Raw genomic sequence first — 13,864 nt, 5'->3', positions numbered from 1 at the left:
TTTTCCAACCTGACGTTCTTAGGGGCATCTCACACACCCGTCTGACCCAGCAGCTTGACCTGGCTCTCCATCACTTCATCCAAAACATGGATCTGAAGCCTGCAGATTTTCTATCCGGCTGTCATCACAGCAGCTGATATCATTTATCAGTACACATACAATCAGAGAGCATCTGACCTCGTGGCCTTTCATGTGTATTGGAGATACTTTTCCATGGTGGTTGGAGCCTCAGTACAACATATTCAGTGTGTTTCCTCCTGTGTCTCTTCTCTTGGCTCCCAAATGTGCTGGTCTTGGACAATGGAACTGCAACATCACCGGCCAGGAGGCACAAAATGCTGCATTTTGTTTTTTACAGCATTCCAGCATGGAAACAAACAAAAAAGGCAATGCATTGCAGGAAATGGTGCAGCAGAGAGATCTGGGACAAGTTGGAAATGGACACTGAAATCACTTCAACAGAGAAATAGGGGCAGTGTATAAATGAATCATCTTTAAGCTCAATTTTAGAATGAAATCAGCATAAACAGAGCAAAGATTGTAGTCAAGGAAAGATGAAGTGATGTACATAAAGGCAGATTATCAGATTGGACATATGAAACAATTAAAACGAAATGAAATTAAGACCTCGTAATTTGTAACGTAACATCTCTATTTATTATTTTTATTTTGCTTTCATACAGACAGGAACTGCCGCTGAAAATCTACAATAGTATACAAGAGGCTCATCACCATTGTCTCTGGAGGTGTTGGGATATCTGTCATTTGGCTCGACCCAGATGCTACAGTTTGTACTTTTTGTCCATTTGATGGAACCCACAACGTGTATCTACATACCCCAAAGTGTGTTTCATCTGAGCGGAATGAACACGACCCATGGCCTGTGAATCTCTGAAGCCTTTTTGGCTGACAATACTGTATATATATTTATATATGCCTCTTCAGCCAATAGGCCAACATCAACAATACACATACATCTGATATTTTAGTTTTTTGTTGTGAACACATTACATTTTGTAGGTCCTTGTACAATTGTCTCAGTGTGTCTTCTTCAACCCATGCAACACATACAATATGTCTGAGGCCAGGACCAAGTTCTGCCTTGAATGTGCCCAAGTCTTGTATCCGTGCATTCATGTTTTTGGGTGTATTGTCACAGATGACAGGTATGCCCACGTCACTCACATACAGTTTGTTGAATTTGTCATAGCAATACGCAGTAAACTGCGCGTGTGTGTCCTTCTACACTATGTCCACCCTGGTGTCCCTGTATGTGTCCGTCTATTTTATATCCAATATGTTTGAGTATTCGGTGTCAGGTGCGTATCCTTGTGCATCACAGCCTCTCGATGTCCCTGTATTTCTTTCTCAGTATGGAAACCTGGTCCCTGAACAACACTGGGTCCAATCGCATCTGGGAATGCACCAGGGGCATGAAACCCAACCAGCGACTGAAGGCATTCATGCAGGTCTGTCGCTGGGCAAAGTGGTCTGGGTCGGCCCACCGAGACGCCTTGGAGCCCTTGGTACAAAGACACAGAGAAAGGTGTGAAAGAGAGAGGGAGGGAGAGAGAGAGAGAGAGAGCGAAAGGCTATGATCCCAGAGCTTAATTCATTTATTCCATTACATCCTTCTGACTGATGCCCATAGCTCTTAGATATTAGAAGCAAATTGTAAGATTTGGAAAATGATAAATAAGGCTGTTGTCATGTTCAATAACATCTGGAGGAGCAGGTAATCCTATTACTAATAATTGAACCTTAAACCCAACTAAACTCTAAAATGAGTCCTTCAACAGACCCTGAAATGCCTGCATGTCCTGTAATTGTAATCCTTCAATTGATCTGAAGGCAATAAAGTCGCACCAGAAAAATGCCTTAGAGATAACACATTTATACAAAATCGAACTGGAACTTGCGGTGTACGCAGACGACACACACATACACGGCGTGTTTGTGCGTTTGTGTGTGATCGTGGTGTGGCTCTCTTCCTAAAGTTGCCATGAGACTTGATGACCTTGCTAACTTGGTCACTTCAGGCGGTCCGCTGTTTTTGTAGATGATGTCGCTACCCGTTATTAAAGTGAAAGATCGTCAGGGGTGGTTCACTTTGTATATGGCTGTGAAGGCCTGTGTGTGTGTGTGTGTGTGTGTGTGTGTGTGTGTGTGTGTGTGTGTGTGTGTGTGTGTGTGTGTGTGTGTGTGTGTGTTTATGTGTGCCCTATGGGGATTTTCCATGAGGCCAGTTTTATTCATCATAAGACAGGCAGGGGGTCCAGCAGGGCCACACTACTGTACATCTGAGCCCTGCCTTTATCTCCTTAGATCAGTCAGTAGGAAATGTTATAGTTGTGCAAGCATATGATGACACAAGGTTTGATGATGTGAGGTCAGCGGGAGCGCCTCCTTGGTGGTGAGGGTGGTCTTATCATGGATAGGCTGTCACAGAGCAGTTTGGAGGTGCTGGGCTTCATGGATATTTCCGATTTTGTATTTGCCACAAGCTCCTCCAGTGAATCCAGCTTAATCACACTGCCCAAGCTGCCCAACTGGATCATCTATAACAAACCGCAGCTGCCGTTTTCATCCTGTTTTTTTAAAACTGCAAACTAGTAATGTGTATGAGTCTCTCGGAACCCGTCAGTTTGGGAAGGTTTGCAGCTGATGGCAGTTTGTATATTGTTATGTATGTATGTTTTACAGGCTCTCAAAGTATTTTAAAAACCCATCAAATGTACAATATGACAATTTTTTATATTTTCAAATTTAAAATTATTATTTTATCAAATTTCTTTCCCCCTCAAATTTAAATGTCTTTTAATACACATTATCGTGATTCCAACATGGGGCTGATTGGGGAATATTGCCAAAATTCAGAAAAAGTTGACCCCGCAGGCATGGTTTTGTAAAACTAGAGAAAACCAGACCAATATCTTGGACTTGGAAGGAGTGAGCTAGAGCTAAAATTTCAGGCACAGCATCCAGGCTGCAATGGCAGTATCTACATGGCATAAGGATAATTGGCAGCAAGTTTGGGGCAAATTTAAATTTTTATCAAATTCGGGAAACATGACAGTGATGGAACAAATCATTTGTTTTTTTATTAAAAAGCCCATATCTTGGCGAATTTAGGGGCTAGAGCTCTAAAATCTAAAAAACACAGCATCTACAGGATACCAGTATTATTTTCTGTAAATTTGGGGTAAAGTTAATTTTTGGTCCAAATTGCCAAAACGACAGTGTATACATGGACCAAATCCATTGATTTTCTAAGAAGCCGATATCTTGGCGAATTTAAGAGCTAGAGCTCTAAAATTTAAAAACACAGCATGTACAGGACACCAGTATTAATTTCTGTAGGTTTGGGGCAAATTAAATTTTTGGTCCAATTTCCCAAAACGACAGTGTATACATGGACAAAATTGTTTGTTTTTCTAAAAAGCCCATATCTTGGCAAATTTCAGATTTAGAGTTATCAAATCTAAAAACACAGCATCTACACCACACCAGTCTTGTTTTCTGTAAGTTTAGGGCAAATTAAATTTTTGGTCAAATTTCCAAAAACGACAGTGGACCACATTGTTTGATTTTCTAAAAAGCCCATATCTTGGCGAATTTAAGAGCTAGAGCTCTAAAATTTAGAAACACAGCATATACAGGACACCAGTATTGTTTTCTGTAAGTTTGGGGCAATGTTAATTTTTGGTCCAATTTCCCAAAACGGCAGTGTATACATGGACCAAATTGTTTGATTTTCTAAAAAGCCCATATCTTGGCAAATTTCAGATTTAAAGCTCTTAAATTTAGAAACACAGCATGTACAGGACACCAGTATTATTTTTTGTAAGTGTGTGTGTGTGTGCGTGCCCTATGGGGATTTTCGATGAGGCCAGTTTTTGTTCATCATAAGACAGGCAGGGGGTCCAGCAGGGCCACACTACTGTACATCTGAGCCCTGCCTTTATCTCCTTAGATCAGTCAGTAGGAAATGTTATAGTTGTGCAAGCATATGATGACACAAGGTTTGATGATGTGAGGTCAGCGGGAGCGCCTCCTTGGTGGTGAGGGTGGTCTTATCATGGATAGGCTGTCACAGAGCAGTTTGGAGGTGCTGGGCTTCATGGATATTTCCGATTTTGTATTTGCCACAAGCTCCTCCAGTGAATCCAGCTTAATCACACTGCCCAAGCTGCCCAACTGGATCATCTATAACAAACCGCAGCTGCCGTTTTCATCCTGTTTTTTTAAAACTGCAAACTAGTAATGTGTATGAGTCTCTCGGAACCCGTCAGTTTGGGAAGGTTTGCAGCTGATGGCAGTTTGTATATTGTTATGTATGTATGTTTTACAGGCTCTCAAAGTATTTTAAAACCCATCAAATGTACAATATATGACAATTTTTTATATTTTTAAATTTAAAATTATTATTTTATCAAATTTCTTTCCCCCTCAAATTTAAATGTCTTTTAATACACATTATCGTGATTCCAACATGGGGCTGATTGGGGAATATTGCCAAAATTCAGAAAAAGTTGACCCCGCAGGCATGGTTTTGTAAAACTAGAGAAAACCAGACCATTATCTTGGACTTGGAAGGAGTGAGCTAGAGCTAAAATTTCAGGCACAGCATCCAGGCTGCAATGGCAGTATCTACATGGCATAAGGATAATTGGCAGCAAGTTTGGGGCAAATTTAAATTTTTATCAAATTCGGGAAACATGACAGTGATGGAACAAATCATTTGTTTTTTTATTAAAAAGCCCATATCTTGGCGAATTTAGGGGCTAGAGCTCTAAAATCTAAAAAACACAGCATCTACAGGATACCAGTATTATTTTCTGTAAATTTGGGGTAAAGTAAATTTTTGGTCCAAATTGCCAAAACTACAGTATATACATGGACCAAATTGTTTGATTTTCAAAAAAGCCCATATCTTGGTGAATTCAAGAGCTAGAGCTCTAAAATGTAAAAACACAGCATCTACAGGATACCGGTATTATTTTCTGTAAATTTGGGGTAAAGTTAATTTTTGGTCCAAATTGCCAAAACCACAGTGTATACATGGACCAAATCCATTGATTTTCTAAGAAGCCGATATCTTGGCGAATTTAAGAGCTAGAGCTCTAAAATTTAAAAACACAGCATGTACAGGACACCAGTATTAATTTCTGTAGGTTTGGGGCAAATTAAATTTTTGGTCCAATTTCCCAAAACGACAGTGTATACATGGACCAAATTGTTTGTTTTTCTAAAAAGCCCATATCTTGGCAAATTTCAGATTTAGAGTTATCAAATCTAAAAACACAGCATCTACATGACACCAGTCTTGTTTTCTGTAAGTTTAGGGCAAATTAAATTTTTGGTCCAATTTCCAAAAACGACAGTGGACCACATTGTTTGATTTTCTAAAAAGCCCATATCTTGGCGAATTTAAGAGCTAGAGCTCTAAAATTTAGAAACACAGCATATACAGGACACCAGTATTGTTTTCTGTAAGTTTGGGGCAATGTTAATTTTTGGTCCAATTTCCCAAAACGACAGTGTATACATGGACCAAATTGTTTGATTTTCTAAAAAGCCCATATCTTGGCAAATTTCAGATTTAAAGCTCTTAAATTTAGAAACACAGCATGTACAGGACACCAGTATTATTTTTTGTAAGTGTGTGTGTGTGTGTGCGTGCCCTATGGGGATTTTCGATGAGGCCAGTTATTGTTCATCATAAGACAGGCAGGGGGTCCAGCAGGGCCACACTACTGTACATCTGAGCCCTGCCTTTATCTCCTTAGATCAGTCAGTAGGAAATGTTATAGTTGTGCAAGCATATGATGACACAAGGTTTGATGATGTGAGGTCAGTGGGAGCGCCTCCTTGGTGGTGAGGGTGGTCTTATCATGGATAGGCTGTCACAGAGCAGTTTGGAGGTGCTGGGCTTCATGGATATTTCCGATTTTGTATTTGCCACAAGCTCCTCCAGTGAATCCAGCTTAATCACACTGCCCAAGCTGCCCAACTGGATCATCTATAACAAACCGCAGCTGCCGTTTTCATCCTGTTTTTTTAAAACTGCAAACCAGTAATGTGTATGAGTCTCTCGGAACCCGTCAGTTTGGGAAGGTTTGCAGCTGATGGCAGTTTGTATATTGTTATGTATGTATGTTTTACAGGCTCTCAAAGTATTTTTAAACCCATCATATGTACGATATGATATGACAATTTTTTATATTTTTAAATTTAAAATTATTATTTTATCAAATTTCTTTCCCCCTCAAATTTAAATGTCTTTTAATACACATTATCGTGATTCCAACATGGGGCTGATTGGGGAATATTGCCAAAATTCAGAAAAAGTTGACCCCGCAGGCATGGTTTTGTAAAACTAGAGAAAACCAGACCAATATCTTGGACTTGGAAGGAGTGAGCTAGAGCTAAAATTTCAGGCACAGCATCCAGGCTGCAATGGCAGTATCTACATGGCATAAATATAATTGGCGGCAAGTTTGGGGCAAATTTAAATTTTTATCAAATTCGGGAAACATGACAGTGATGGAACGAATCATTTGTTTTTTTATTAAAAAGCCCATATCTTGGCGAATTTAGGAGCTAGAGCTCTAAAATCTAAAAAACACAGCATCTACAGGATACCAGTATTATTTTCTGTTCATTTGGGGTAAAGTAAATTTTTGGTCCAAATTGCCAAAACGACAGTGTATACATGGACCAAATTGTTTGATTTTCAAAAAAGCCCATATCTTGGTGAATTCAAGAGCTAGAGCTCTAAAATGTAAAAACACAGCATCTACAAGACACCAGTATTCTTGTCTGTAGGTTTGGGGCAAATTAAATTTTTGGTCCAATTTCCCAAAACGACAGTGGACCACATTGTTTGATTTTCTAAAAAGCCCATATCTTGGCGAATTTAAGAGCTAGAGCTCTAAAATTTAAAAACACAGCATGTACAGGACACCAGTATTAATTTCTGTAAGTTTGGGGCAATGTTCATTTTTGGTGCAATTTCCCAAAACGACAGTGAATACATGGACCAAATTGTCTCTTTTTCTAAAAAGCCCATATCTTGGTGAATTTAAGAGCTGGAGCTCTAAAATTAAGAAACACAGCATATACAGGACACCAGTATTGTTTTCTGTAAGTTTAAGGCAATGTTAATTTTTGGTCCAATTTTCCAAAACAACAGTGTATACATGGACCAAATTGTTTGATTTTCTAAAAAGCCCATATCTTGGCAAATTTCGATTCAGAGCTCTAAAATTTGGAAACGCAGCATGTACATGACACCAGTATTATTTTCCGTTAGTTTGGGGCAAATTCAATTTTTGGTCCAATTTCCCAAAACGACAGTGTATACATGGACCAAATTGTCTGATTTTCTAAAAAGCCCATATCTTGGCAAATTTCAGATTTAGAGCTCTAAAATCTAAAAACACAGCATGTACAGGACACCAGTATTGTTTTCTGTAAGTTTGGGGCAAATTAAATTTGTGGTCCAATCTCCCAAAACGACAGTGTATATATACATGGACCAAATTGTTTGATTTTCTAAAAAGCCCATGTCTTGGCAAATTTCAGATTTAGAGCTCTGAAATCTAAAAAAACAGCATCAACATGACACCAGTATTGTTTTCTATAAGTTTGGGGCAAATTCAATTTTTGGTCGAATTACCCAAAACGACAGTGTATACATGGACCAAATTGTTTGTGTTTCTCAAAAGCCCATATCTTGGTGAATTTAGGAGCTAGAGCTCTAAAATCTAAAAACACAGCATCTACAGGACACCAGTATTATTTCCTGTAGGTTTCGGGCAATGTTATTTTTTGGTCCAATTACCCAAAACGACAGTGTATACATGGACCAAATTGTTTGATTTTCTAAAAAGCCCATATCTTGGCAAATTTCGATTCAGAGCTCTAAAATTTAGAAACACAGCATGTACATGACACCAGTATTATTTTCCGTTAGTTTGGGGCAAATTCAATTTTTGGTCCAATTTCCCAAAACGACAGTGTATACATGGACCTAATCGATTGATTTTCAGAAAAGCCAATATCTTGGCAATTTAAGAGCAAGAGCTCTATATTTAAAAACACAGCATGTACAGGACACCAGTATTGTTTTTTGTAAGTTTGGGGCAAATTAAATTTGTGGTCCAATTTCCCAAAACGACAGTGTATACATGGACCAAATTGTCTGATTTTCTAAAAAGCCCATATCTTGGTGAATTTAAGAGCTAGAGTTCTAAAATTTAGAAACACAGCACCTACAGGACACCAGTATTATTGTCTGTAAGTTTGGGGCAAATTAAATTTTTTCGTCCAACTTCACAAAACATCAGTGTATACATGGACCAAATTGTTTGATTTTCTAAAAAGCCCATATCTTGGCAAATTTCAGATTTAGAGCTCTAACATCTAAAAACACAGCATGTACAGGACACCAGTATTGTGTTCTGTAAGTTTGGGGCAAATTAAATTTTTGCTCCAATCTCCCAAAACGACAGTGTATATATACATGGACCAAATTGTATGTTTTTCTAAAAAGCCCATATCTTTGGCTAATTTAAGAGCTAGAGCTCTAAAATTTAAAAATACAGCATCTACATGTCACCAGTATGGTTTTCTGTAAGTTTGGGGAAAATTAAAATTTGGTCCAGTTTCCCAAAACGACAGTGTATACATGGACCAAATTGTTTGATTTTCTAAAAAGCCCATATCTTGGCAAATTTCAGATTTAGAGCTCTAAAATCTAAAAACACAGCATGTACAGGACAGCAGTATTGTTTTTTGTATGTTTGGGGCAAATTAAATTTTTGGTCCAACTTCACAAAACATCAGTGTATACATGGACCAAATTGTTTGATTTTCTGAAAAGCCCATATCTTGGCAAATTTCAGATTTAGAGCTCTAACATCTAAAAACACAGCATGTACAGGACACCAGTATTGTGTTCTCTAAGTTTGGGGCAAATTAAATTTGTGGTCCAATCTCCCAAAACGACAGTGTATATATACATGGACCAAATTGTATGTTTTTCTAAAAAGCCCATATCTTGGCGAATTTAAGAGCTAGAGCTCTAAAATTTAAAAATACAGCATCTACATGTCACCAGTATGGTTTTCTGTAAGTTTGGGGAAAATTAAAATTTGGTCCAGTTTCCCAAAACGACAGTGTATACATGGACCAAATTGTTTGATTTTCTAAAAAGCCCATATCTTGGCAAATTTCGATTCAGAGCTCTAAAATTTGGAAACGCAGCATGTACATGACACCAGTATTATTTTCCGTTAGTTTGGGGCAAATTCAATTTTTGTTCCAATTTCCCAAAACGACAGTGTATACATGGACCAAATTGTTTGAATTTCTAAGAAGCCCATATCTTGGCAAATTTCAGATTTAGAGCTCTAAAATCTAAAAACACAGCATGTACAGGACAGCAGTATTGTTTTTTGTATGTTTGGGGCAAATTAAATTTTTGGTCCAACTTCACAAAACAGTGTATACATGGACCAAATTGTTTGTGTTTCTCAAAAGCCCATATCTTGGTGAATTTAGGAGCTAGAGCTCTAAAATCTAAAAACACAGCATCTACAGGACACCAGTATTATTTCCTGTAAGTTTGGGGACAATTAAAATTTGGTCCAGTTTCCCAAAACGACAGTGTATACATGGACCAAATTGTTTGATTTTCTCAAAAGCCCATATTTTGGCAAATTTCTGATTTAGAGCTCTAAAATCTAAAAACACAGCATCTACAGGACACCAGTATTACTTCCTGTAGGTTTCGGGCAATGTTATTTTTTGGTCCAATTACCCAAAACGACAGTGTATACATGGACCAAATTGTTTGAATTTCTAAGAAGCCCATATCTTGGCAAATTTCAGATTTAGAGCTCTAAAATCTGAAAAAACACAGCATGTACAGGACAGCAGTATTGTTTTTTGTATGTTTGGGGCAAATTAAATTTTTGGTCCAACTTCACAAAACAGTGTATACATGGACCAAATTGTTTGTGTTTCTCAAAAGCCCATATCTTGGTGAATTTAGGAGCTAGAGCTCTAAAATCTAAAAACACAGCATCTACAGGACACCAGTATTATTTCCTGTAAGTTTGGGGACAATTAAAATTTGGTCCAGTTTCCCAAAACGACAGTGTATACATGGACCAAATTGTTTGATTTTCTCAAAAGCCCATATTTTGGCAAATTTCTGATTTAGAGCTCTAAAATCTAAAAACACAGCATCTACAGGACACCAGTATTACTTCCTGTAGGTTTCGGGCAATGTTATTTTTTGGTCCAATTACCCAAAACGACAGTGTATACATGGACCAAATTGTTTGATTTTCTAAAAAGCCCATATCTTGGCAAATTTCGATTCAGAGCTCTAAAATTTAGAAACACAGCATGTACATGACACCAGTATTATTTTCCGTTAGTTTGGGGCAAATTCAATTTTTGGTCCAATTTCCCAAAACGACAGTGTATACATGGACCTAATCGATTGATTTTCAGAAAAGCCGATATCTTGGCAATTTAAGAGCAAGAGCTCTATATTTAAAAACACAGCATGTACAGGACACCAGTATTGTTTTTTGTAAGTTTGGGGCAAATTAAATTTGTGGTCCAATTTCCCAAAACGACAGTGTATACATGGACCAAATTGTCTGATTTTCTAAAAAGCCCATATCTTGGTGAATTTAAGAGCTAGAGTTCTAAAATTTAGAAACACAGCACCTACAGGACACCAGTATTATTGTCTGTAAGTTTGGGGCAAATTAAATTTTTTCGTCCAACTTCACAAAACATCAGTGTATACATGGACCACATTGTTTGATTTTCTAAAAAGCCCATATCTTGGCGAATTTAAGAGCTAGAGCTCTTAAATTTAGAAACACAGCATCTACAGGACACCAGTATTATTGCCTGTTAGTCTGGGGCAAATTACATTTTTGGTCCAATTTCCCAATTCGACAGTGTATACATGGACCAAATTGTTTGTGTTTCTCAAAAGCCCATATCTTGGTGAATTTAGGAGCTAGAGCTCTAAAATCTAAAAACACAGCATCTACAGGACACCAGTATTATTTCCTGTAAGTTTGGGGACAATTAAAATTTGGTCCAGTTTCCCAAAACGACAGTGTATACATGGACCAAATTGTTTGATTTTCTCAAAAGCCCATATTTTGGCAAATTTCTGATTTAGAGCTCTAAAATCTAAAAACACAGCATCTACAGGACACCAGTATTATTTCCTGTAGGTTTCGGGCAATGTTATTTTTTGGTCCAATTACCCAAAACGACAGTGAATACATGGACCAAATTGTCTCTTTTTCTAAAAAGCCCATATCTTGGTGAATTTAAGAGCTAGAGCTCTAAAATTTAGAAACACAGCATATACAGGACACCAGTATTGTTTTCTGTAAGTTTAAGGCAATGTTAATTTTTGGTCCAATTTTCCAAAACGACAGTGTATACATGGACCAAATTGTTTGATTTTCTAAAAAGCCCATATCTTGGCAAATTTCGATTCAGAGCTCTAAAATTTGGAAACGCAGCATGTACATGACACCAGTATTATTTTCCGTTAGTTTGGGGCAAATTCAATTTTTGTTCCAATTTCCCAAAACGACAGTGTATACATGGACCAAATTGTTTGAATTTCTAAGAAGCCCATATCTTGGTGAATTTAAGAGCCAGAGCTCTAAAATTTAGAAACACAGCATGTACAGGACACCAGTATTGTTTTCTATAAGTTTGGGGCAATGTTAATTTTTGGTCCAATTTCCCAAAACGACAGTGTATACATGGACCAAATTGTTTGATTTTCCCAAAAGCCCATATCTTGGCGAATTTAAGATTCAGAGCTCTAAAATGTATAAACACAGCATCTACAGGACACCAGTATTGTTTTCTGTTAGTTTGGGGCAAATTAAATTTTTTGTCCAATTTCCCAAAACGACAGTGTATACATGGGCCAAATTGTTTGTTTTTCTAAAAAGCCGATATCTTGGCGAATTTAAGAGCCAGAGCACTTAAATTTAGAAACACAGCATCTACAGGACACCAGTATTGTTTTCTGTTAGTTTGGGGCAAATTACATTTTTGGTCCAATTTCCCAAAACGACAGTGTATACATGGACCTAATCGATTGATTTTCAGAAAAGCCGATATCTTGGCAATTGAAGAGCTAGAGCTCTAAAATTTAAAAACACAGCATGTACAGGACACCAGTATTGTTTTCTGTTAGTTTGGGGCAAATTGAATTTTTGGTCCAATTTCCCAAAACGACAGTGTATACATGGACCAAATTGTTTGTGTTCCTCAAAAGCCGATATCTTGGTGAATTTAAGCGCTAGAGCTCTAAAATTTAAAAACCCAGCATCTACATGACACCAGTATCGTTTTCTATAAGTTTGGGGCTAAGAGGCTCCGTCAGTGGCTACAGGGGCTAAGTCTATAGAGTCACGTGGCTGGTAGCCCAAGGGTCGCCGGATCAAGTCTCAGGAGGACCACAGCAAAAAAACGGACGATGGGCTGGTGGCTGGAGGGATGCCGGCGCATCTCCTGTGCACTGCCGATGGGCCCTTGAGCAAGGCACCTAACCCCAAAATTGCTCCCAGGCGCCTGCATGGAGTAGCCCCCCTCACTCAGCATCTCTGCACAAAACTGCTGTATACAGACCTTCTTTGCATGGGGGTGTTTACATATGTGTGTTTCAACTGTCTGTGTACAACAACAATGCAAAGCTGCAACTGAGTGAGGAAAAGAATTTCCCCTCGGGAATCAATAAAAGTGTTTCTTCTTCTTCTGCTTGTTTGTTTTTCTAAAAAGCCCATATCTTGACAAATTTCAGATTTAGAGCTCTAAAATCTAAAAACAGAGCATCAACATGACACCACTATTGTTTTCTGTAAGTTTGGGGCAAATAAAATTTTTGGTCCAATTTCTTAAAATGACAGTGTATACATGGACCAAATTGTTTGATTTTCTAAAAAGCCCATATCTTGGCGAAATTCAGATTCAGAGCTCTACAATTTAAAAACACAGCATCTACAGGACACCAGTATTATTTTCTATAAGTTTGGGGCAAATTAAAATTTTGGTCCAATTTCCCAAAACGACAGCATATACATGGACCAAATTGTTTGTTTTTCTAAAAATTCCCATATCTTGGCGAATTCAAGAGCTAGAGCTCTAAAATTTATAAACACAGCATCTACAGGACACCAGAATGGTTTTCTGTTAGTTTGGGGCAATGTTCATTTTTGGTCCAATTTCCCAAAACGACAGTGTATACATGGACCAAATTGTTTGAATTTCTAAAAAGCCCATATCTTGGTGAATTTAAAAGCCAGAGCTCTAAAATTTAGAAACACGGCATGTACAGGACACCAGTATTGTTTTCTATAAGTTTGGGGCAATGTTGATTTTTGGTCCAATTTCCCAAAACGACAGTGTATACATGGACCAAATTGTTTGATTTTCCCAAAAGCCCATATCTTGGCGATTTTAAGAGCTAGAGCTCTAAAATTTATAAACACAGCATCTACAGGACACCAGTATTGTTTTCTGTAAATTTGGGGTTAAGTAAATTTTTGGTCCAATTTTATAAAAAGACAGTGTATACATGGACCAAATTGTTTGATTTTCTAAAAATGGGGGCAGTGGCTCAGTGGGTAGTGCTTCCGCTTGGGAACCGGAGGGTCGCAGGTTCGAGCCCCTGCCGAGGTGCCCCTGAGCAAGGCACCGAACCCTCAATTGCTCCCCCCTCTGCCAAGGGTGGTAATGTAATGTAATGTAAGTCGCTTTGGATAAAAGCGTCTGCCAAATGATTGTAATGTAATGTAAT

General features: G+C 38.1%; 1 protein-coding gene across 2 annotated transcripts in view; it reads right to left on the bottom strand.

The window, feature by feature from the left end:
- Positions 1-659: 659 nt before the first annotated feature.
- LOC143004113 (exostosin-1-like) overlaps positions 660-13,864 on the bottom strand; it is a 216,886-nt gene continuing 203,681 nt past the window's right edge. For both annotated transcript variants that reach the window (XM_076155004.1, XM_076155005.1), the window contains one exon: positions 660-1,522. In XM_076155004.1, coding sequence (XP_076011119.1) covers positions 1,337-1,522 — 186 coding nt within the window. In that variant the 3' untranslated portion in view covers positions 660-1,336. The remainder of the gene's footprint in view (positions 1,523-13,864) is intronic.

The sequence above is a fragment of the Genypterus blacodes genome, unplaced genomic scaffold (assembly GCF_046128005.1).
Source record: "Genypterus blacodes isolate CSIRO-AG114 ecotype Tasmania unplaced genomic scaffold, CSIRO-AGI_Gbla_v1 ptg000064l_1, whole genome shotgun sequence".
NCBI classification, from domain to species: Eukaryota; Metazoa; Chordata; class Actinopteri; order Ophidiiformes; family Ophidiidae; genus Genypterus; species Genypterus blacodes.
This window is presented reverse-complemented; position numbering and strand designations above follow the sequence as displayed.